At 48.7% G+C, this 22300-nt stretch overlaps 10 protein-coding genes across 10 annotated transcripts; 6 read left to right on the top strand and 4 right to left on the bottom strand.

The window, feature by feature from the left end:
• Positions 1–38: 38 nt before the first annotated feature.
• On the bottom strand, positions 39–3453 carry EURHEDRAFT_445668 (putative histone acetyltransferase; the record flags this gene model as incomplete). The annotated part of the gene is made up of 4 exons (XM_040783544.1): positions 39–2608; positions 2678–2725; positions 2809–2888; positions 2978–3453. 4 exons carry the CDS (start codon positions 3451–3453, stop codon positions 39–41), a joined length of 3174 nt encoding a protein of 1057 aa, XP_040643501.1.
• Positions 3454–4214: 761 nt separating this feature from the next.
• On the top strand, positions 4215–4742 carry EURHEDRAFT_511972 (NADH dehydrogenase [ubiquinone] 1 alpha subcomplex subunit 1; the record flags this gene model as incomplete). Its single annotated transcript, XM_040786014.1, has 4 exons — positions 4215–4262; positions 4329–4425; positions 4571–4665; positions 4722–4742. 4 exons carry the CDS (start codon positions 4215–4217, stop codon positions 4740–4742), a joined length of 261 nt encoding a protein of 86 aa, XP_040643500.1.
• Positions 4743–8053: 3311 nt separating this feature from the next.
• EURHEDRAFT_407811 (uncharacterized protein) lies at positions 8054–8643 on the top strand. The gene has a single exon (XM_040780672.1). It carries the CDS (start codon positions 8266–8268, stop codon positions 8434–8436), a length of 171 nt encoding a protein of 56 aa, XP_040643499.1. The 5' UTR covers positions 8054–8265; the 3' UTR covers positions 8437–8643.
• Positions 8621–9862, top strand: EURHEDRAFT_407810 (RraA family protein). Its single transcript, XM_040780671.1, has 4 exons — positions 8621–8977; positions 9029–9104; positions 9170–9600; positions 9652–9862. The coding sequence occupies exons 1-4, from the start codon at positions 8816–8818 to the stop codon at positions 9826–9828; spliced, it is 846 nt and encodes a 281-aa protein (XP_040643498.1). The 5' UTR covers positions 8621–8815; the 3' UTR covers positions 9829–9862.
• On the bottom strand, positions 9854–11534 carry EURHEDRAFT_407808 (3-ketoacyl-coA thiolase peroxisomal A precursor). Its single transcript, XM_040780670.1, has 3 exons — positions 11367–11534; positions 10856–11300; positions 9854–10804 (listed from the first exon to the last, which is right to left on the bottom strand). Exons 1-3 carry the CDS (start codon positions 11374–11376, stop codon positions 10006–10008), a joined length of 1254 nt encoding a protein of 417 aa, XP_040643497.1. The 5' UTR covers positions 11377–11534; the 3' UTR covers positions 9854–10005.
• Positions 11535–11836: 302 nt separating this feature from the next.
• On the top strand, positions 11837–12975 carry EURHEDRAFT_407806 (uncharacterized protein). The gene is made up of 4 exons (XM_040780669.1): positions 11837–11992; positions 12056–12371; positions 12446–12507; positions 12594–12975. The coding sequence occupies exons 1-4, from the start codon at positions 11873–11875 to the stop codon at positions 12669–12671; spliced, it is 576 nt and encodes a 191-aa protein (XP_040643496.1). The 5' UTR covers positions 11837–11872; the 3' UTR covers positions 12672–12975.
• Positions 12976–13152: 177 nt separating this feature from the next.
• On the bottom strand, positions 13153–16066 carry EURHEDRAFT_30415 (uncharacterized protein). The gene is made up of 3 exons (XM_040778285.1): positions 14882–16066; positions 14246–14826; positions 13153–14185 (listed from the first exon to the last, which is right to left on the bottom strand). The coding sequence occupies exons 1-3, from the start codon at positions 15947–15949 to the stop codon at positions 13252–13254; spliced, it is 2583 nt and encodes an 860-aa protein (XP_040643495.1). The 5' UTR covers positions 15950–16066; the 3' UTR covers positions 13153–13251.
• Positions 15924–16645, top strand: EURHEDRAFT_407804 (uncharacterized protein). Its single transcript, XM_040780668.1, has one exon. It carries the CDS (start codon positions 16184–16186, stop codon positions 16388–16390), a length of 207 nt encoding a protein of 68 aa, XP_040643494.1. The 5' UTR covers positions 15924–16183; the 3' UTR covers positions 16391–16645.
• Positions 16646–18126: 1481 nt separating this feature from the next.
• On the top strand, positions 18127–20001 carry EURHEDRAFT_446001 (NRAMP family metal ion transporter; the record flags this gene model as incomplete). Its single annotated transcript, XM_040783562.1, has 3 exons — positions 18127–18789; positions 18848–19119; positions 19185–20001. The coding sequence occupies 3 exons, from the start codon at positions 18127–18129 to the stop codon at positions 19999–20001; spliced, it is 1752 nt and encodes a 583-aa protein (XP_040643493.1).
• Positions 19905–20966, bottom strand: EURHEDRAFT_407802 (putative SNF7 family protein (Cta1)). Its single transcript, XM_040780667.1, has 2 exons — positions 20842–20966; positions 19905–20783 (listed from the first exon to the last, which is right to left on the bottom strand). Exons 1-2 carry the CDS (start codon positions 20905–20907, stop codon positions 20199–20201), a joined length of 651 nt encoding a protein of 216 aa, XP_040643492.1. The 5' UTR covers positions 20908–20966; the 3' UTR covers positions 19905–20198.
• Positions 20967–22300: the final 1334 nt, after the last annotated feature.

Here is a 22300-nt window from a genome sequence, read left to right as displayed (position 1 = left end):
CTCTAGTACATAGAGAATCGCATCGCCACATTACCATATCACACATTTCCATCGATGTCGGTGCCATTTACTTTATTTTCACCCGCGACATTGGGCTTCTCTGCAGAAATAACGACCGAAACCTTCTCCAAGAAAGCTGGTTTTCGATTACCTGATCTAGGCGGTTTGGACTTGGTCTCCGAGCTCCTTCCCCTGGGAGTCTCTGGAGGGTTAGCCTCAGGCGTCTTTGTATCCTCTACAGAGGTATCTGCATGGTTGGTGCCATTAGTTCCGGTCGGCTCTTCACCACCTTTAGCATGATTAAAGTCCACCGTTTCCGTTTCGGGTGGTGCATCTGGAAGAGAACCAGCTTCTTGCTGTCCTTCGATGGCTGTTTCCTCCGCTGGTTGTTGTTGGTATATCTCGTCCCCGTTTGCCTTCGCGACTGTCGATCCCATTGCAGGAGAATCCACGAGAATTGCGCTGCGACCACGACGGACACTCGATGGGTTAGCAGTTGGAGTTTCCGACGTCAACGTGCTTGCTTTCCTAGGCGTGCCACGGCCAACTGTTCGAGCCGTTGTTGGAGTGATAGAGTAACCACGGTTGTACGTGTTCTTGCTGCCGAACGGTCGACCGGGTCGTCGTTTGAACACGGGCGCCTGGATAGGGGGCCAGATCTCAAACCGCGATGGCGGTATTCCCGCAGCAGGGTTATTCTCTGTTGTCGTCTCCGCGGGAGTACTTGAACCATCAGCAGCAGTAGACGATTGGTGGAGACCGTTAGCACTAGACGGGAAGCTTGCTGACGCGGTTTCATCGCCAACTCCATTCGCTGCCGGGATGGAACCATCTGAATTCTCATCATTGACTGACGAAGCTCCTGCCTCACCTTCATCTTCCAGGCCTTCTCGTGGGGCGACCGCGTGCAATGGAGCACGATCGAAATGTGACTGGTTGCTTCGGCCCATAGTATATGGTGTCCAAACCAGTGCATCTGGATTGAGCTGGATGTAGCCTTTGCTCTCCCAGTTCCGTACACATTCATCGAAGTATTTGTAGTCAAGACGTAATGCATAAGTCTTGGTAATAGGATCTCTGACAAGCGCACGCAATCCTTCCAACCCAGACACAATATCGTCGGCGGTCATCCCTGTCCGCTCCGAGAGATCCGCAACGCTAAGCGTACCCTTCTGATCACGGAGGTGATATGATAATATCAATCGCCAATAATTCCGATAAGATACCAGACCCATGTCAGAAAGCGGTTTTTCTGGGGAGCCGGTCTTGCCTTCAATGCGGGTAAGGAGATAAGAGAAGTCGATAAGGAGATTCCCATAGCCCTTTCGCTGGTGAATAGGCAATGTGAGAATACAAGAAACGTTGTTTGCCGAGCTGGGCCGTTTTTCTTTGCTGAAATAACCGACAAAGTGACAGCCCAAGTCGTCGAATTCCGTCATGACATAGAATAAAAATGGTTCGACATCATAATAGAGTGTCTTGGAGCCCAAAAACAACTTGGCTAGCAAGCAAAGGTTTTGGCAATAGACTGGATGTTTCCGCCCGTCAACTTCGAAAATGGAGATGGAGCTTTCGCGATAGATTTCATCGCCTGGTGGATGCTTCGCAGGACATTTGAGCCGGTGGCGCCACGCGACAAAATCCGAGTTCATGTATTTCAAGCAGAACTCACAAATATACAGCACTCGGTTGCGACTGTATTCTTCTGGATATGGTGCCGCGTACCAAGTCTCAATCTCGTAGCCACCAAAGTTGATATATTTGATTTTGGATGGAGGACCAGAAACCTTCTGCGAAGCACTTTGAACAGCTTCCCCGTTATCCTCAGCTTCTTTCATTCTCCTTTGCCATTCTTCCTCGGCCTTTTGTCGAGCTACCTCAAATCGTTCTCGATCAAGCTGTGTCGGAAGAGTTTTGGTGGTATCCGCATCAGCTTCAGACAATATACCACCGTAAGGTTTCGTTTTTGATTCATCCGCCTCACGATCATTAAAAGAGTAAAATGGGGAAATGTAAGGTGTGGTGTTTGTGATAGGGGCAAAATGAGCTTGGGGTTCCTGTGCGACGGGCGGCGGCTTTGGAGTTTTTCTGACCTGGGTACGTGACCGCTGTCGCGAACTGGTGGCTTTGGAGAGCTTTTTTGGCGGGAGATTGAAACTAACGACGAGCTTTTCGAATTGTTTCGATACCACGTGGCATTGTTCTTTCATCACTGGGCGTCCTCGTCGTGATCGCGTCCGAACGGGCGATTCGTCAGCGACGCCATCACCTGTCGCCTCAGTGCTCTCAAATTCTTGATCCTTCGAGACTGCACGCTCAGAGCGGAGCGATGTTTGCCGTGAACGTTTTCGAAGTACGGGCGTGTGTTCTTCAGCCTCAACTGACAGTGTCTTTCTTTTTCGCAGTGATCGTGAGTTACTCAACAAATTTTCGTTGACAGACAACGTATTGAAAATAGAATGAAAGCCAGAGCCTTCTTCTCCAGTATGTGCTGGCAGAAGCTCTTTGGACATATTCTTTCGTGCGAGTCTTCTTTGAGCACTGCTCTCGGGGCCGCCCGGTTCCAAGTTTTCTTGCGTGCAAGTAAGACACCGCCATTGACTGGCATCTGTACAATATTTAAGCGTTAGCGCTGATCCAGATTTAAAGGCACCAAGTAATAAGAGAACGAACATACCATCTCCTTCGTGCAACGCTTCCTGTTCACGAGCACATTGGCGATGAGCTTTCGAGGTTCCAAGTCAGCAATCGCGCCATGGAAATAGGGTTTGCTAAGGTTTATCTTCTCCGGGCCGCAAATAAACATACAGTGATCACCGCAAACAGTGCAAGTCAGATACTCTTCATATTCTTCGCTAGGGTCATGGTCTTCATCCTGGCCACAGAAGCTAGAACATATTGTCAGTATACACTTCATATAAATGCTTTGCGACAGTTCCAAAGGGGGAGAAAATGAGGGAGTAAGAACTGCACTCACATGCAATTACTACGGGATGAGATTTCCGCCTCCGCATCCTCATGGTCGTTGCTTTCTGCTTCCCACTCATCATCCGAAGCTTGACTGCTGGATTCAGATTTGCCATTGTCACTACCACTCTGATGGTCAAACGCTGGATCGGCTTCAGCCTCAGCATCGGCATCCTCGTCGTTATCAGAAGACTGGGCGGCCTCATCAGGCAGCTTTACAGCACCAACGGGTTCCGTCTCATCATTATCGCCATCCAAGATTGCCTCAATATCTGGTTCCCCTTCTGCATCCCTATCGTCGTCGACTTTAGTTTCTTCGGCTGTTGCCTCCCCCGAATATGCGCGATGGACCGCATTCTGAAGTTGTTGATCCATGTGATAGAAATCTGTTTCCTCTTCCCCTTCTGCATCTTGGTCGCTGTCCATTGCATCGGTTGGCGGGTCCATTGTCGGAACCTCGTTGGCCGGCGGCCTAGTCGCCGGCATGGTGGATGTCACTGCAGTCGCCAGATTGAGCATATGGTCGCACCACGGTTCGCCTCGAGAAGTATAGGATTCGTCGTCGTAGAGCAAGCCCAAAACGAGAGGCTATCCGGAATTCGTCGTAAAGGATGAAGTCATCTGGCAACGTGGAAAAGGGGCATGGAGAGCGAGTAAGGAAAACGAGTGGTCCTTTGGATAGCTTTGATTCAACACAGCCGTCCTTAGCGGCGATCTTCTCGGTATAGTTGCGCGCTTAGGGTAGATCTGATCAAGGCGCACGCGACAAAGTGTCAGTCGAGGTCCTGACGGCGGGTCTTTTCGTTGGGGGAGGAGGTGAACCCACGCGCGTCGGCCGCCACGAAAAGGAGCGGGGAGGAACTTACCTCAAATTGAACAGGGTCAACCACTGCGAATAACGACTTTGTAAATTAGCAGCAGCAGCAACAGCAGCAGCAATACTGGCCGTGGCTTCCATCCAGTAATCCAAATCGACCTGCGGCGGCATCAAAGGCGCTCCTTCTCCTGCTGTTCGTTGAGGTTGCTGGGGGAAGGGTGCTGACTCAGCCAACTGGACCCATTTCACACGCTAAGCCGCTTTTGGTAATCTCACTTGAACTGGGCGGATTCCAACGACGTCCAGTCGATTTGCAAGCCGAACTCTTGCTCGCCGCGATTCACTGCTTCTCCAACTCACAATTCCTGGTTTAGTCCAGCTCTCGAGAGTGTTTTTTTCTCCTCTATTACTTATCAACCACAAACTCGCCATGGGTGTTCCTTTCGAGGCCCTGATTCCTTATGGAATCATCATCACGGTGCGCCCCTCATAATTGCGGTACAATGCGGACCTACGGACTGATCGTGGATATGATAATGGATAGATGTTCGGCGTCACCGGTGCCGGTTTGACTGCTGTCAAGTACCTCTCGAATGACGGAAAAAAGGCGCGGTGGAACAGGGATCTGTGGGACAGAGTGAGTCGAGATCTTTTTTGTTTCTGCGATCGGAATTGCGGTTTTGCTGATATGTGATTTCTCAACTTACAGCAAAGTACGTGGTGACTCTCAATTTTATTTGTTGATATTCTCCCCGAAACGCAGACGCTAAGCCATCGAAACAACAGTGATGGAGAGAGACCTCAGACTTACAGGGAATCTGAGAGGCCAATCTAGCAATGCCGTGGCTCCAAAGGGATTCGAAGTCAACAACCCGTGGAAGGTGAAATTGATTGGGACTGAATTCGGCCTATAAGACGCATGCTAATTGTACCGCAGCTCGAGAAACGGATCTTTTAAGGGAGCTACGTGTCTCCGTCTTATGTGTTTATAGCTGTTATTCCCAATTTTACATCTGAAAGATTACCACGGAAATTCCCTTTCTATGAGTAGTCTGTATTATCGGAATGCAGTAAACCGAAGCAATTCCCCGGGGCTCAATATAATACAAGAAACGAAACATTCTAACTCTATTAAGACGCTATTCCCCGAATTCTTTCGATTTCTTCGTTGCGGAACTGGATTCCGAATCGTTTAGTCAATGCTTGGACCGGTAATCTTCGTTCTCCAAAGTCTCTAGGATCTCTGTGTGCCCATTAATAATTCTTCTAACCTCTTTCTTTAATATGGTGCACCGTCCCTCCACTTCTTATTCTTGATCATCCATGATCATCATGTTGCACACAAGTGATTGGGTAAACCAGCCTGGATACTGGCTGAGGAAGGAGTTCATCATCGTGAAATCCCGGGGTAGGAATTTGGCCTTCGAGAAGCAGATGCTAGTGATCCAATTGCTCTGCGGTGTGTGCATGATTTGGTAGGCCCAAACGTGGTGGTTCTTGTCAGTGAATTCGGGCAGACTTTTTCGGATTAGGCGCATCCCCGCCGGTGTGGTGTAAGGCGTGACGATGTCTTCTTTGAAAAGAATTGGCTGGGTAGCGCAGCTGATTCTGGAACCAAAATCTACCTAAACCTTTAGTATCTGTCCAGATATGGCCGTTCTTGATAACATACCACAAAAGCTCCTCCTTTGATCCATACAATCAATACCATGTGTGCTCTACTAGAATTTCAATTGTTCGATTTCAAAGGCGGCGAGGAAGCGAGAACATACAGCAGTGTAAATAATTTATTTCTATCCCGTCTGTGCCCTGACGGTTAGCCCTCTCGCCTGTATGGTAAACCTGATAACCCAGGGACTGCAGGGCACCGTAAAAAGGCTTGTCACCCCAACACTGTGCCTGTCAAGGTCACGGAGCAGCAGCTTTTCGTAGATTCATTGAGGATGCACAGAAATGGTTCGGTGCTATGGGCAATGAAATGATGAGTTGCCCCATGGTATAAAGGAGAGATGTCGTCTTTGTAACTCCGCTAGGGTCTGGAGAGGGCGTTCTGGGCTGCTTTGTGGAGAAGTGGAAGTCAGGGATTAGCAGAGTTCGAATATTGGGTCATTTTAAGGTGGCTTTCGAGCTGGTCGGCAATATGAATTGGTATGGCTCCTATAGCTTTCGTATCTATCAGCATATATATCCTACAAAGACATGTACTTGCTAACATACCTGTTGCGAGAGCTTAGTCCCTAGCGTGTTCCTGATAGTGCCATAGCCCAGATCCACCTTAATTGGGATTTCAGAAACAGCCTTCTGGTAACGAGCCGTCAAGCCCAATGGGTCTCCGCTTCGGAAAGAAGCCCCCGCGGGGGGATAACCATTTGACGCTTTTCGGGATAGCCGAACACAGCAGAGGGTCTAATATTGGCCGCGGAGGCTTAGTTCGGGATCCTGCCATTGATGTGCTTGTCGATGTAGTCCCGCTTATCCCACAGACGTAGGCCGTATGGGTCATTTTCAAGTATTCAGGCCTTAGGGACTGGCTCTTAAGCCTTTGGGTCAGCCCATACCGTGCAGTGCCTGCAGCATGTCAGGGTCTGTCACTTAATGGATATTCTTCTCGTATCACTGACTCTGAGCTTGGAGCTCCACCAACCCCAGGCATAGGGAACATATACGCCCTCTTCCCAATCTGTATTCCGTTCTCGTTCGGGTCCGGGGTGACGGTATTCGCTCGACAATAGTTCTTTGCTTGATACTAAACATGTTAATATTCCGGACAGAATCGAAGTAGCAGACTTAACGCACATCTCTAACAAATCGATAGCTTATAAGTACTCTTCCGCCGTCCCTGGGAGAAGAACTGTGACAAAACACGTTGAAAAAAAGACATATTCAGAAAACAATAAAAAAAATTGACGGGGTTTGTGGTCAACTGGAAGAAATTCCAGACAAATTGTCGACACCTGGGTGGTGAGTCGTGTTATTGGTGATTGATCAAGAGGCAAAGGTAGTGGTCAAACAAAATGAGAAGAAGATCATTGAGAAAGAGCCGAAAGAAAGTTAATGCGCCGTTATGAGAAGCAAATTTCCTGAGACTGATGGCTGGCTCCTCCCAGTCACCAAGACATAGAAGGCGAGTGGTCACAGAACGAGACCCAAAAAGCAGGGCAGTCACTAACCCTATAGATGGTAACATGATCAAGTACAGGTACAAGTAGAGCGTACCACCGCTTATTCCCACAAAATCATCATCCTACACCTACCGTCCACTTTATAATTATCCACGGAGACAATTTTTTAGCATTCGACCGTAGAATATTATACAAGAGGCTTTAGAACAGCATCTGTGGTTTGATTTGAGCTCTCCACTTCCGCCATAGTGACAGAGGTGAACGAGGCTTTGCCTTCTGACCTCACCACTGGGCGCTGGGTGCAGGGCCTACAACAATTCACGTGGATGGAATTCAATCCTGACGGAACCGGAAAAGTAAGTCCTTCTCTCCCTTACATTTTCAAGGGCACGGCTAAGATTTCTTGACATTCAGATTGAACCTAAGTAGAGAACTCGTCATCTGGATAGCCGCTGAGTTCAACTGGAAATGTCCGAACGGCACCACCCTTTTATGCTCTCTCCAACACGATCATCAACACAACCCCAACTTTCAATGTCAATGCCAGTTCTTAAGATCCTAGCGTCAAGTATAAATCTAGCAAAATCATCCCACAACTCCTTTCCAAATTCGACATTGAGCTGCAACTTACGAAACGCCCGTGCTCCTGATTCTGCTGACCCCAAAGGTCAGCGATTCCTCAATGAACACTATTTCACTGAGGTTGCTTTCAGCCCAAGACTTTCACCGTGAGTTTGGAAAAGGGTCTTTCTGTGACACCAGAAGTTATGAGTCATTCATCGATCTATTCTTATACGGAGATGTTTACGCTATGGTTGGTTTTTGATAAGATAGTGTACCCGCCGCCTAAGGAATGGAAGAATCCCGATGAGTATGCGTGGCTAGAATTGGAGGAGTTTGTGGAGTTGGCAGCAAGATGGGTTAATGCTGGACCTTATGAGGAACCCTGGTGGTCCAAATGTGTAGTTATATAGGTTGTTTTAGTATGTGAACTTTATCTATGAACATCTCAGGTTCAAGAATGTCATCACGGTGTATCTAGCACCTAGTGGATGGGAGGTGGAAGGAGATGAAGAGTTTATTTTTCGGGATTAGTTTTACTCATTTTCGTTGGGACAACCTATGGCTATCGAATTTACTTTTTACAGTGGGAATAGTCTTATTCAACCGTCAGGGTAGGTCCTTTGGCCGCACTACGTGACTATATTTCAAAGCTTTGGAAACATACCATACCTCATTGTGATCAGATTATGAGTAGAGTACAACGTTCTCGAGACCAGTAACATTATTGTCGGCGAGTATCGAATAGCCGAGACATCGGTCTGTACACAGTCATTTTCGCCTCTTAAACCTTTGAAAATGAGCAGTGACGTCGTTGCGACGACTATAATATCGATATCAAGTGGTATGCCTATGGCTAGTCAAAAACCGCTAACATGTTTATGGCAGTCTCCCTGGCGCATCGGTGATCCTCTCTCGGATACGATCAGGCCGTGGGCAACTAGTTGCCTTGAAGCAAAGAAGCTATGAAATCTGAGTGAGAAGCTTGTTGGCCAGGAATTTTGCTTACTAGCTTCTGTAAGCATGTATGGGACCTGTGTTCTCTACCTCGGCATCTCGGAGTATCTCTAGCATATGACGTAGGGTAAGGCGTAGCCGACACTTATCAATCAAATCAATCAGTTCACTAATCGACAGACGAACTGAGTACCAGAGTAGAGCCTTGATCTAAAAAATAGACAGTAATGAGTTTTGGTATAACCCCTGTGACAACCTAACATCCATTGAGAACCCCTCACGATATAAGTCAACCGATTTCAACCGACGGACGGACCAGCGGACATACTACTGTACATCCCTCTACCACCACTTCTTTTTACTGTACAACAACCTCCGACCTCAATTACTCATGGAATATCTTTCAAGATTCGCTTCCAGAGTCAGACTACCTTCTATCTCACCCCGGACTTCCGCAGCCATCCACACGCCCCGCTTTACTCCAGGAACACGCCGCACCATGGCCTCGATTGAGCAGAAGATCAAGACATTGCAGGATTACTCTGCTTGTGATGTGAGCTTCATAATACTGAATCACCTGAATCAAGGTCATTGACAATACCAGGTATCAGACGCCCTACTCAAAATCCAAAAACTTCCAGAGGGAGCTACACCACGAGCCGGCCATCTCGCCGATTTCAGTAAGTCCACAATAGGTCATCCAACCCCATTAACCAACCCATAGCTAATCCGGAATCTCAAAAAGCCCCTTTCTCCCCAACATTCGGCCGCAACACCACCTCCCCCAAAATAATCGCCCCGGCAAGCACATTCAAATTCATCCCCAAAACAACCACCTCTTTTCCCCCCGAAGTAGCGCGACAAATGTCCTCCCCCGAGCACAACTTCCCAAGCAACACCCACTGGGTCGACCACGCCGAACCTAACACTATCGCCATCATCGACCAGCCTACGTCCCAGCACTGCGCTGTCCTGGGCGGTATCATGGCCGTGCGGATGAAGTACCTCGGTGTAAGGGGTGCGGTTGTGAACGGACGAGTAAGGGACTTAGGTGAGATTACGGGGTGTGGGCTGCCGGTTTGGGCGCAGGGGACTTCGACAGTGGGGAGTGGGGCGGAGGCGAAGCCGGGGTTGAGGAATGTGCCGGTTGATGTTGGGGGTGTTACTGTGAACCCGGTATGTTTTGCGTGCGCATGGTGTTTCAGTAATGGAGGCTAACGAGGATAGGGTGATATAATTTTTTGTGATCCGCTGGAAGGGGTTGTGGCTATTCCAAGTGAGTTGCTGGATCAGGTGCTGGGGGTTATGCCGAAGTTAGTTGCTATGGATGATAAAGTTAAGGAGGCAGTGTTGCAGGGGGAGACGGTTAATAATGCTTTCAAGAAGTTTAGGACCAAGCTTTAGACTACGATATTTGGTCTAGAAATGTCACATGTATATCAAATTTGAATAAATCTCATTCAAGGTATGCTATTGCATAACAGTGGTATTGTAGCGGATATCAAGTACATAGAGAAAACAAAGGAAGAAAGAAAGCTGTACAGTGAACGGAAAACAACCCTAAAGTCAAACGCCTAACGTTTACTCGGAAACCCAAACGGCAGCCATACCCATACCAGTACCAACACACATGCTAGAAACACCGATCTTCTTGTTGGTGCGCTTCAGCTCCGTCAGGAGCGTGCTGACCTGGCGGGATCCGGTGCAGCCCAACGGGTGACCAAAGGCAATAGCACCACCCTTGGGGTTGACCTTCTCTTGAGGAATGCCCAATTCGTTGGCACACCACACACACTGCGAGGCGAAAGCCTCGTTGATCTCGAAGATGTCCACGTCATCCTTGGTGATGCCGGCCTTCTCCAGGGCGACAGGAATGGCCTTCCAGGGACCAACACCCATCAGAAGAGGCGGAACACCGACGACAGAGGCAGCGACGTACTTGCCTATGATCTTCTGGCCGAGACGCTCAGCGGTGGACCGCTTCATGAGCAAAACGGCGGCAGCACCGTCGGAGATCTGAGAGGCGTTACCGGCGTGGATGGAGCCGTCCTTGGCGAAGGCAGGGCGAATCTTACCGAGGGACTCGGCGGTAATGCCCTGGCGGACACCATCATCGGCCTTAACAGTGATGGTCTTCTCCTCGCCGGACTTGGGGTCTGTCCACTTGACATCAAGGGGAACAATCTCTTCGTTGAAAAGACCGGCCTTCTGAGCCTCAATGGCCTTCTGGTACGAACGAGCGGCGAAAGCGTCCTGGGAGGCACGAGTAATGTTGCGCTCCTTAGCCATCTGCTCAGAAAGCACACCCATGGGGACCTTGCAATTGGCAGCCTCCATGTGATTCTCGAGAAGGTCGGAGAATTCAGTCACAGCACCGGGACTATCACACTGTCATTATTTTGAACCCACAGCGCAGGGTAAATAAACATACCCATATTGAGAGCTCATGCTCTCCACACCAGCACCAATACCAACGTCAATCATGCCTGTCTTCAGCGCATTCGCAATATCAACGACAGCCTGCAAACCACTCGAGCACTGTCTGTTCAAACTCCGGACAGCAGTCGACTCGGGGAATCCAGCAACAAGTGACGCTGCACGGAACTCGGTGGCACCGCCACCAGGGGGGAGGACAGAGCCAACCGCCACATCGTTAACGAGCTTGGGGTCAATGCCGCTGCGCTCGATGACGGCCTTGAAAACACCGGCCAGTAGGTCAGCAGCCGCGGTGTCCTTGAAACCGCCCTTGCCACCCTTGGTGATGGCAGAGCGCAGAGCGCATGTTACGACGATATCATCGGGGTGCTTCTCGGTGAGGGCGGCGGCTCCCTTGTTACCACCGAAGTGGGAGGAGACTTGGGTTAGGCGTTGTTGGGCTAGAGAAGGTTAGATATAGTTCAGGGGTGAGACAGATGATCGCATCTTGAGATAAAATTACTTACCAGAAGACATGACGTCAATATATAGAAGTCTGGGGTATATAATTTGGAGAAATCAAGTGAAAAAGAACAACGCTGGAAAAATGGAAAATCACTGGGGAGAATAAAAAGAACAAACCTGTGAAACCCTGGGCTGAGATCTTGTACTTATAAGCTGGTCGGTCTCGGTCATGTTGCCATTTGTATGCCATTCCTGTGAAAATGCCGAGGTCCGCGCATTATTTTTGTTCCGATATTAAGTCACGGGATTCCAGCCGATATCATGTGAATTGATGAAGTTCGCATAGATCATGTGTCTTTGGAAGCAGGATATGGATTTAATATGGTAGAGCACGAGGAATTGATTGCTCCATTTGTTCTTTGATTCGTAGGACTGTGTAATCCGTAGTATATGGCTCGACTGCAGGTCAGCGGGCAAGTAAAACCTCGACTCCGCATTTCACAAAAGTTTCGGATTTCAAGTACTACATAATCTGTACTTACTCCAGCAGATACACCACGATCTCAACATGGATACAAACATCCTTTTACGCAGATTAACGACGGCAACAATGACTACTCTATCATCTCGATCCCTTATCACATCAACACCAACATTATCACCATGGCTCACAAAAACACTCCCTCGTGTACGTCCTCTCTCTCTCTCGCGAACCAACTCAATCTCGCGACTAACAACTATCCTACCCTAGAACATCCCAAAAACCCTCACCCGACCCTTCTCCCAAACCCCCACAACCGCCTCCTCCCCCTTCCGCCTCTCGAACAACAACCACACCACCAACCTGAACGATGCCCATGACCTCGAACAAGATCTCGACCCCTCAGACCCCCTTTCCCACTATTCGCAATACAAACCCAAACGCCAATGGCCACCGGACATGAGCAAGCTATCACAGAAACATCAGTTCCGGCTTGAGCGGAAGTACCGCCGGCGCGCGGCACTGAAGTTTGCGAGGCCGAAGTGGACTAAGGGGACAAAATTGGTGCAGTGGGGGGTTATTGGATGTGAGTTTTGATCTATATATGAATATGAAATATGACCAGGTAGTTTGGCTTGGAGATTTGCTGACGAGGGTTAGTTACGCTTGTGTATGCGCTTTTGTTCATGCAGTGGGATATTAAGGGGAGTCCGCTTGATGAGGTGAGTACACTCCTTTAGCACTTTGCATGTTTTGCGATGGCATGGCTGATGGATTTTTCTTTTTTTTTCTTTTTTTTTTTTGGTAGCTTCGGGACACTTTCTTTGCCGGTGTCAAGGCAATGTTTTCGGCCCCGGGTTCTGTGAAGAAATCAGACAGAGACTAAGGTAAGGCGTGTGATTGATATTGATGTCAACACCACTATCCCAGCTTAGAGAATAACTATACTGTACAATAGATAGGCAACACATAAACATGTTCAATCGAGACCAAACTAATCCTTGGCCCTAGAAACGAGGGAAATGAGTCCAATCCTCATTCATGAAAGACCGATCTGGGCTACGATATGCTTGTATCCAAAAGATAACAAAATGACAAGCCAAGAAGCAGAAAAACTGCAAACGAACACTGGAGATATGCGAAGACTCGTCAGCTTTAAGCCCCGTTGCTTCATTAGACCAATCCCCACGGTTGTTATCCAATTTAGATGCGCCGAAAAACACCCGGAATATGCTAACGCCCAATGTCCCAAGGACTCCAATATGTGAGATAATGTTGCAAACGAATGAACAAGAAAGATAAAAGAACGAATGGAATGGTGGGTAATCGCTGGAACGCCAAATCATGACTGCATGGTCGTTTATGATGCATGAAGTGTTTGGCAACCAGACCAAACAAGAAAACGACAGAAAGGAGTGAAAGAAATAAATATAGATAGAAAGAGAAGTCTCGATCAGATATGCAAGTTAAAGCCAATTGTTGATATCACCCTTGGGCGAGAAACGGCGGTTGCCATTGTTGTTGCCAACGGGCAAAGGGAGCGGCAGCTCCAACTGTGGTGGCTTTTCGGCGATGATACCCTTACTAGGGCTACCCCCAGTAGTCTTGATCGGTGATTTGGAGGGTTCTGGTCGAGGTGGTCCCTCGCGGATAAAGGTGTATGGCCATTCATCTTCTATGGCGGCCGATATCCAAGTGCGCAAACAGTCATGGATGGACGAGTAGAATTTCTCTTTGCATGTCCGTAGACTGCCACCCATGACCTTCTCGAAGCCGGAAGCTCGGAACTCGTCGCGCAGATTGTTGCGTTCTTCCTTGGTTGGCATCGATGCAATGAGACCGTTGAGGAGGTCCAGGTGTGCAGCCAGATAGTTGGTTGCATCCCATTCCACTCCGCCCACATAGGGCGCTGCTGGGACTGGTGGCCTAGGTACAGGGAAATGGCGCTCTCGATAGGCTGAAGTTGTGTCATCGGATTTCACGATAGGTATCACGTTCAAGTGATGCAGGAAGATCCAGAATACCTCTTTGGCGACGTTGGTTACTTCCTTGCACCAGATTCTATACGGACGAGACTGGTAGATGTTGGCAATGAAATTCAGGGGTTGGTTCTCTTCGGGTGGTGTAGGATCACGCAAATAGGACAGAAGCCGTGATGCACGAGTAATTGCATCATCGTTGGAGCTGGCCGTGTCAAGTTGCGTAAATAGGAGGTTGATAATGATCTGACGAGTGGTAAACTCGCTTGGTCCCTTCTTCTCCTCGTCGAAGAGCATTTTCAGCAATGCTGGAAAGAGCTCCTTCTCGATTTCGGTGAGGCGCTTCAACGCCACAGAAGTTGTGCAGAGGGCTTTCATACAGAGCAGAGTCTCGTGCAAGAGATTATCTTCATGCTCCTCTCTATTGGAAGGGTCAGTTTTGTGAAACGGACAACGAAAAAGGCGAGAGACGAGCACATACCTCCATTCTACTTTCATAATCCGGTAAAGCAGTTGGACTATTTCATCCATACCCCCATCTGCAATAAAGGTGTCCACCCAAGTGATTGTTTCGTTCCGTAATAGAAGGCGAAGTTTATGCACCTTTCCAACCTCCACCATTTCTGGTTTCTGGATCTCCCTTAGATAGTGCACAAAGTCAGAGGGATCAATGGCAGTATCGTGATTTGCCGTCATGGCAAGCGATGTCACCGAAGTCGTCGGCGTCAAGATATTCGCCAGTGTTGCGGGCTGCGAGAAATCAGCCGACTTGGGACGCCGGTGGGAACTTCCACTCCCGGATCGTTTCTTTGTCGGCGAGATGCTGCCCTTGAAGCTCCAGCCGCGGCTTCTCGATCGCGAGCGCGACTTGCCATCCCGACTTTGGTCGTCTTTCTGTTCCTTCTTGCGACCTCGGCGACTGCTGTCCGTCGTGTCCGCACCGGGATTGGCACTGGATGGCGTTGCACTTTCGCTGCGATCCTTCTGGATAAAATCTATCTTGATATTTGTATCCAATGACCGCATCTTATCCCTCATGTTATGGGGAGTGTTGCGTGCGTCCTGCAACTCTAAGTTAGTTTGTGTTTTCCGGAAACAGGGCGGTGTCTGGACTGACCAAGAGCTTTTCGAACTCGCTTTCAAGTTCTTTGACGCTCATTCGATGTAAATCTGCACCTTGCTCTTTGGCATTGAAAGCTGATATCGCTGCTTGGACGCGGGAAACTCTTTGGGGATTGGACTCTGGCTTCTGTTCCGGCCTCTGCTCCGGCTTCTGCTCAATCCCAGAACGGGAACGAGAACGCGACCGTGGTCGCGAAAACCTTCGAGGCCGTCCTTGGGGCTTGGTTGGTGATGAAGGCTCTGGCGCGTCGGTGGGATACGCGTTGTCAGATGGGGTACGCATGGCGCTGAGTACTTCCTTCATCTTACGGTTTCCCGTTAGAATCTCCGACTTGGGACGGGGTTTTGGTTCGGTACGTTTCGTCAAGGACGGTTGATGGAAGTCGTAGAAATTTCGTTGTTCTTGGGGCCCGTAGCCTCTTGGGGTGTACAGAGAGACTTCGTCGTGCAACGTTCGCCGTGTGTCTTGCGACCGTCGAGGTGCGGGTTGTTCGAGTGAAGACCGTGCGGTGTACTGCGTCCAAACGGGCGACGGCAGACTATCGCTTGGGCTCCGGTTCTCTTTATTGTCTTTGGAGGAGGCGGTGGAATTCTTGCGACCCCGCTGGGAACGTTTCAGGATGGCTGTTAGGCTGTTGGCGGACTTGGCCTTTTTGGGCTTCCACTCCTGTGATTCCTCATCCGGTAAGTCCTCTGTTTTATTGTCCTTCCGCTCCATATAGCTTATCAGCGATTTTAGCGAGACGACACTCTTTGTCTTTTTGTGCAAACCAATCCCGTCAGACTTGGTGGGTGACTTGGGAGGGCCATCACCCGCGTCACGATTGGCGGTTATTTCTGACAAGGGCTGCTGATAGTGTTGATTCTGTCCATCGACTGAGGATTCGAAAGAGTTGTTGAGGGGTTTGTTTCGATTCAAGGGCTTAGGGGCGATCGCCTCATCCGCGGAGAGGTTTCTCTTGTGTGATTTGGCGGATAGGATGGCTCGAATCACGGACGGTTTGGTGGGGGAACGAGGAGTGTCTTCGAAAATATTGGGGGGACGCTGCGTATTTGGAGCCATATCTCGTTATCTTTGACCAGGAGCTGCAGAAGCATTATTGTCAGTATAGACGAGATCGATGGGCGGTTGCTGATAAGCGACGTACAGGTGCAGAGATGATCTCGTAGCGTGGCACAGGACTCGACAATAAGGGAAAAAGAAATCACACAGAACAAAACAAAGAAAATCAAGCAACGAATCGATCAAGAAACGCTGGAGAAGGACAAAGCTGCGCAGCCGAAGAGAAGCAAAGACATGGAAAAGGAAGAACGAGTTGCGCCGACAGTAGAGAGTACAAGTAGAGTTCAAGCGGGAGGAATGCGCCAGGGAGACCAGCGAACAACCACGAGAAAGAGAGAGAACAAAGACCTGCACAATAATGCACAACAGAGGATTAATTTCAAAACAAAATTTGAAGCCCCTCAGAGACTTTTGAACCTTTTCATCGTCGAGGAAAGCTGAGGAGATCCGCCAGCGTTGCACGTCGCGAGTACGAAGTAAACACCCGGCCGTTGCTGGGGGCAACGCACCGTTTGATGGCTGGCTAAGTGGGCGTTTTCTGCAAGATGACTGCATTCCGGACGGTTACAGCGGAGAATTTCTGAATTACTTTCTTAAAATGGTCTTTCTGCTGTACTTGTATGCATGCCTCTTTATCTTGATTGGGATTGAGCCAGTTTTGTGTGTGGTCATGGCGTCTATCGGTACCTTGGTACTGTATCCCACTCGATCTGGTTTACCGATTCATTGTTTTTTACTCTTCTTCCACGGAGTACCCCTGTACAAATACTGGCATGATGCAAGTTCTCACATGATCGGTCAGCTGCTGAGGCGTCCGGGGTTCGCCCCCCTATGCACTTTACTCTTCTCTTGAACTAGACCGGCATACTCCATATATTTGGCTTCAACTTGTGCTGACAGCTCAGTATGCGGGGCTTATGATCATAACCATGATTCCCACATTGACACGTCAGAATTGCCAATTGTGAGGGGCTGGTAACTGGGCCGTTGGAAAAAGAACCATAACACTGATGAACTTCTTGAGTACTCCCATCTAGCATGTGCCATTCTCGCCATCTCTCACCGACCTCGATCACTCGTGGCAACTTCTCACGATGCATCATCAAGTACAACATGCTAGTGACGTCCATTCCTTCGATTCAACAATAATATACATTCTATTTGCTACTTGCTAGTTAGTCTGTTCAACCCTATTTCCAACGTTGAAGAAATCACACTTGCTAGACCTTGCCTGCTTGGCATTGGCTCTCGATTGCACTTTGCGATGAGTTCGTCTGGCACAGATCCGCAGGAGACAATGGCTGTCCCTTGCCTCAACTTTTATTCCACGCAGACTTGTTGTTTCAATCTGTTTCTCAGAATGGATACCAAGGATTCTTTCTGTATTGTATATAGGCCTTCTGCTAGAGCGGGTCAGTTCGATACACGTTTCGCTGTATGACTGACCAAAGTTTGCAATGAATATGCCTTGAGTTACTACGCATATACTGTGGCACAATTCAGAAATAAAAAGGAGCTTTTTCAGATTGTACAAAGGTGCTTGTTTTGGTGCTGTATACAAACTGTCGTCTTCATAGAGTACCTGCCAAGATGCAACGCCCCTCTCAGCCCAGACTTGGCACGGTTATTTTCTATGTTTTCTATCACACCCTACCGTCTCTGTTTTCATGTTTCTCCGCTCAATTGTCTTTTTCTTTTCAATCATCTAGCTCAAAATTCCTCACCATGACCCAATTAACAAGGACTGCACCGGCAAACTTGATGCAGTGCCTGTACTCTCCAACGATGACGCCAAAAGTGCACTATGCCCGCCACGGTTAGCTACTCCATCAACTCTTATCTCTCTGTGACGCTGGTCTCCACGCCGATTTCCCATCACAAGCACCATTTTGCCCTCCAAGAAAATAAGAGAAAAATAAAAAACAATTGCATCGATGCTGAGTTAAATTCCGATTTCTCGACCTGAGATTAGCCATAATCGTGGGGTGCCACCCGTTCAGCAATTAATCCTCCGGAATCGGGCAGTTTCGGGCATTCTGTCCCGCAGTGTACACTACGAAGCCGGTTAAGCCTGTCTGCGTCAATTCGATTTTACAGCTAACATTAAATTCCGGTACTGAAAGAACCACCACCTCGTTGGAAGGGGATAGAAAAAGACAGCCGCCAATTTTGACACGATGAATTGCCCCTCGAGAACCGACGAGACCCTCGAACATCCCGACTGGAACCAGAACCCTTCTCCTTTGAACCCCGACATTACCACACGGAACGACTTCAACGGCATCGCCAACTCGAAGGTCCATAGGAAACATGCGTCTGGGGTAGGAGGTACTCCTAGAGAGGGAACAATGGAGATCGAGTCTCACATTCAACAACGGAGCAAGACAGATCCTGAGAAAGAAAAGACCGCCGGCGAAGTGACCACTGCCGCCTCTGGGCTCTGTGAACAACAGCCCGAGACGGACAGCGGATCACCTCGCCGTCCTTTCTACAAGAAAATCCCTAACTTCTCCATCTCATCTTGTTTTCAAGATGTCATTCGGAGTATAGTCAAATTTTCCCGCTTCGTGGGCCCAGGTTTTCTGGTCGCCGTGGCTTATATCGACCCGGGAAACTATTCTACCGACGTTGCCGCCGGTGCTCAGTACCAGTATGCCTTGCTCTTCATCGTTCTGGTTTCTAACCTGTTCGCCGTTTATCTGCAATCATTGTGTGTCAAACTGGGAACGGTGACTGGGTTGAATCTGGCGGAGAATTGCAAAGAACATCTTCCAAAATGGATGGTCATCATCCTTTATGTCTTCTCGGAGGCTGCCATTGTTGCTACTGATATTGCAGAGGTATGATATATTAAAATAAAATTATCGCCAATTCCGTCACTTTACTGACATGCCATAGGTCATTGGATCAGCCATTGCGCTTAATCTTCTTCTCGATATCCCGCTGGTAGCAGGATGTGCAATTACACTTGCAGACGTGCTTTTCCTTCTTATATTCTACAGGCCCAATGGTGCCATGTGGGGTTTACGGTTGTTTGAATTCTTTGTTATGGCTTTGGTGCTCGGGGTCGTGGTCTGCTTTTGCATTCAACTCGCTCTGATCGAGAATCAATCTGTCGGGCACGTTCTTAGGGGTTATGTGCCCTCTCCTGCCGTGGTCCAGTCACAAGGGTCCGTTTCCACCACTCCATAACATGCATCGAAGCAAGTTTGTCACTAACATGATCCGGAGATAGTCTCTACCAGAGTTGCGGCATCCTCGGAGCTACGGTGATGCCACATTCTTTGTTTTTGGGGAGTGGCATTGTTCAAGCACGTCTGAAGGATTTCGATGTCACACAAGGCTATGTCGATGCTTCGGTCCCATTAGGAAGCAATGGCGGAGAGGTGGAATATCGCCCCTCCTTTGCGGCAATCCGAAGCTGCATGAAGTATTCCATCATTGAACTGACACTGTCGCTTTTTACATTTGCGCTCTTTGTCAACAGCGCCATTCTCATAGTCGCAGGTGCCTCGCTATACGGGAAGCCTGGAGCCGACGAGGCTGACCTTTGGGGAATTCATGATTTGCTCTCCAACTCTATCGCTCCTGCTGCGGGGTTGATTTTTGCCCTGGCTCTTCTTCTCTCCGGTATTTCAGCAGGAATTGTGTGCACCATGGCCGGACAGATGGTCAGTGAGGGCATGCTGAATTGGAGCATCCGGCCTTGGCTTCGGAGGGTCATTACCCGCTCGATCAGTATCATCCCCAGCATTATCATCGCTGCGGCTGTGGGCAAGAAAGGGTTGGATAAGACCCTGAACGCAAGTCAAGTGGTGCTGAGTGTCATCCTTCCGTTTGTTACTGCGCCTCTGATCTACTTTACTTGCCGGAACCGATATATGACCGTCCCTGTGGATCGAGCTGCTCATGGCGAAGGCCATCTCCAGCCTGAGGGAGTGGGAATGAGAAATAATATCTTCGTGTGTATTCTTGGCGTCCTTATATGGCTGATTATTGCAGTCATGAACGTAGCTTTGCTGGTTTTAATCGGAATGGGCAAGGCATCTTAAAACCAAAACGCACGAGAAAAGCCAATAACCTCTAGGCAATCGAACAACCGGAAGTGTAAAACATGCCGTCAAAGCAATTGTGAATAGAAGACTAGATAGATATCCCAAGCAATTCAAAGAAACAATACAACATGCCGTAACTCCATAGCCTTGCTCATAACATTCATCATAAGTCTCGTATGCAATGGACAACCTTCTCATACTGCCCCGCCAGCAGGTTCCTTTACCTTAGCCTCCTCCGGCGGCTCATCAATAAACTGCGGCGGTGCAACCTCATCCTGCAAGAAGCCAGGCATCGCGCTCTCCCCCATCGAACTATCAAACATCGTCTCCTCCCCTAGCGCCTCCAACTCCGCATCCAAATCCGCCTCATCCACATCCTCAGGCACATCATACGCCCTCGAAAGACTTTCCTGAATCTCATTTCCCACATCCATCAAATCCGCCATCTCATCCTGCAACCTCTCAATCTGATCAATATCCACCTTCCCATACTGCTTCTTCAGCGTCTTCGTCGTCGTCTTCATCGCATCCACCGTCGTCATTGTATTCTTCAGGTTATCCTGCATCATCCCCGCTTGCTCCATATTCCAGGACTGCTGCGAGAGTTGGTCGCGCTGTGCTTCGAATTGTTTGCGGCGTTGCAGGACTTTGAGGGCTTTTTGGCGGAGTGCGTTTTTGCCTGGACCATCGCGCATCTTGGAGATTTTGGCTTGGTAGGTCGAGAGTTCAGAGTTTAAAGAGGCGAGTTTTACGTCGAGGCTGGAGATGCGGTTGTCTACCTATTTACCTTGTTAGCGGACTGTCAGATAACAGGGGGGAGAGGAAGGCAGCGCGTACATTTGAAATGGCCCCATCGAGCGTCGGCTTTGGTGCCGTATTCTTTGTTCCGAATAGTCGATTCATTTTGGATTGTGTTGCTATGTGACCGTTGATCGTTCAATCTGTCCCTCTTGGAGATCAACACTGGGCCGCTATCTACGGAGGCAACGTTAGTGTCCGCTTTTGCACGTGACTTTCAACAGGGCTAGATGCTGACTCATTTGGGGCATATCACGTGGTTTTTCACGAATAAAGCGCTACGGATGGTCATTTGTTCCAAGAAAAAGTTACGTTGATGCATTATGCTTGTATAATTCAAGTATACAGGCAGCTTGGTCTAAAAAATAAAAAAAAAATGGGTGAATAGCTGCCTGCAATCACCAGTTCTTTTCCCTGCTTCAAGGTTTTCTTTTCCGCCCAACATCAAACATCTGTCCATGTCTGCATCTTCCTGTGCCTATAACGTACCATTTAATTATCGCGATTAAAAGTCAATCCTCCGCTCAGAGCACCTCTCCCAACATGAATTATTCAGCCTCGAATCAAACAGTTAACCAAAGACGTAGCCGATATTAGCTGACAGGACGCCACTCCTGCGGAGTACTGTCATACATTGACACAATCAATATCTGTACATGAACAGCTAAACTGAGATCCAATTCTACCTCATAATGAATCCGCCTATACACCCAAACGTTCGGAATCCGGGCGTGATCCACACAAGCATAAAGGGTAACGCATGGCCAGGGACTGGTATAGACGCAAGCCTCGCCATACTAGCCACCGCGAGAGACAGAATCTAGTCGTTTGCTGTGCAATAAGCCACTTGGACGGCTTATTTTCTCCGAGTTCATGGGCTTCTGCATGGTGCTGAGAGAGCAAGGCGTTGGGATGGGATTTCTTCCCGTGCTTCTCATTCGAACGCCGTTTGATGTGGCTCAGAAATATGCATAAGCTGCTGATAGATACAAGCAAGTTTGAGAAGACTAGTCCAGGCAAGACAAAATATTCTTATTGACTGTCACTCGCGAAGCAAGCTCGGAATGAGCGTTCAAAGAAGGCATTCACAATTGAGAGCTTCAGAATGGTCACTTCAGCCATTGGTCACATTGAACATCTCTTAAGGTTCCTGGAGAAATCGTTCGCTATCGTCATAGAAGACTCGACTAAATAAATTTGCATGCTGCGTGAAATGGCCATTCACTAGGAGTGTTAGAAATCAAGCTACAAAAAGCCGTTTTTTCGCAAGCCTCTGGCTAAGCTGAATCTTATTGGCACTCCAAGCCGAGCATTTGCCCAGGTATTTCTGGTTGGGCTTCAACCGATTAATAGCAATATTGTGCACTCTATCTGGTCAATAAGCTTTGCAAGGAGGCGAGCAGTCTTCTGTTCAGACACTATGCCTTTGACATGAGCCCAGCTGGAGCACCTCGAAGAGAAGGTCACCCGGGACCGAAATATCTCGTTCGAGTTTTGA

Source organism: Aspergillus ruber (genome assembly GCF_000600275.1).
Source record: "Aspergillus ruber CBS 135680 unplaced genomic scaffold scaffold00001, whole genome shotgun sequence".
NCBI lineage: Eukaryota > Fungi > Ascomycota > Eurotiomycetes > Eurotiales > Aspergillaceae > Aspergillus > Aspergillus ruber.
Note: the sequence above shows the minus strand (reverse complement) of the source record. Positions and strands in the feature narration are given on the sequence as shown.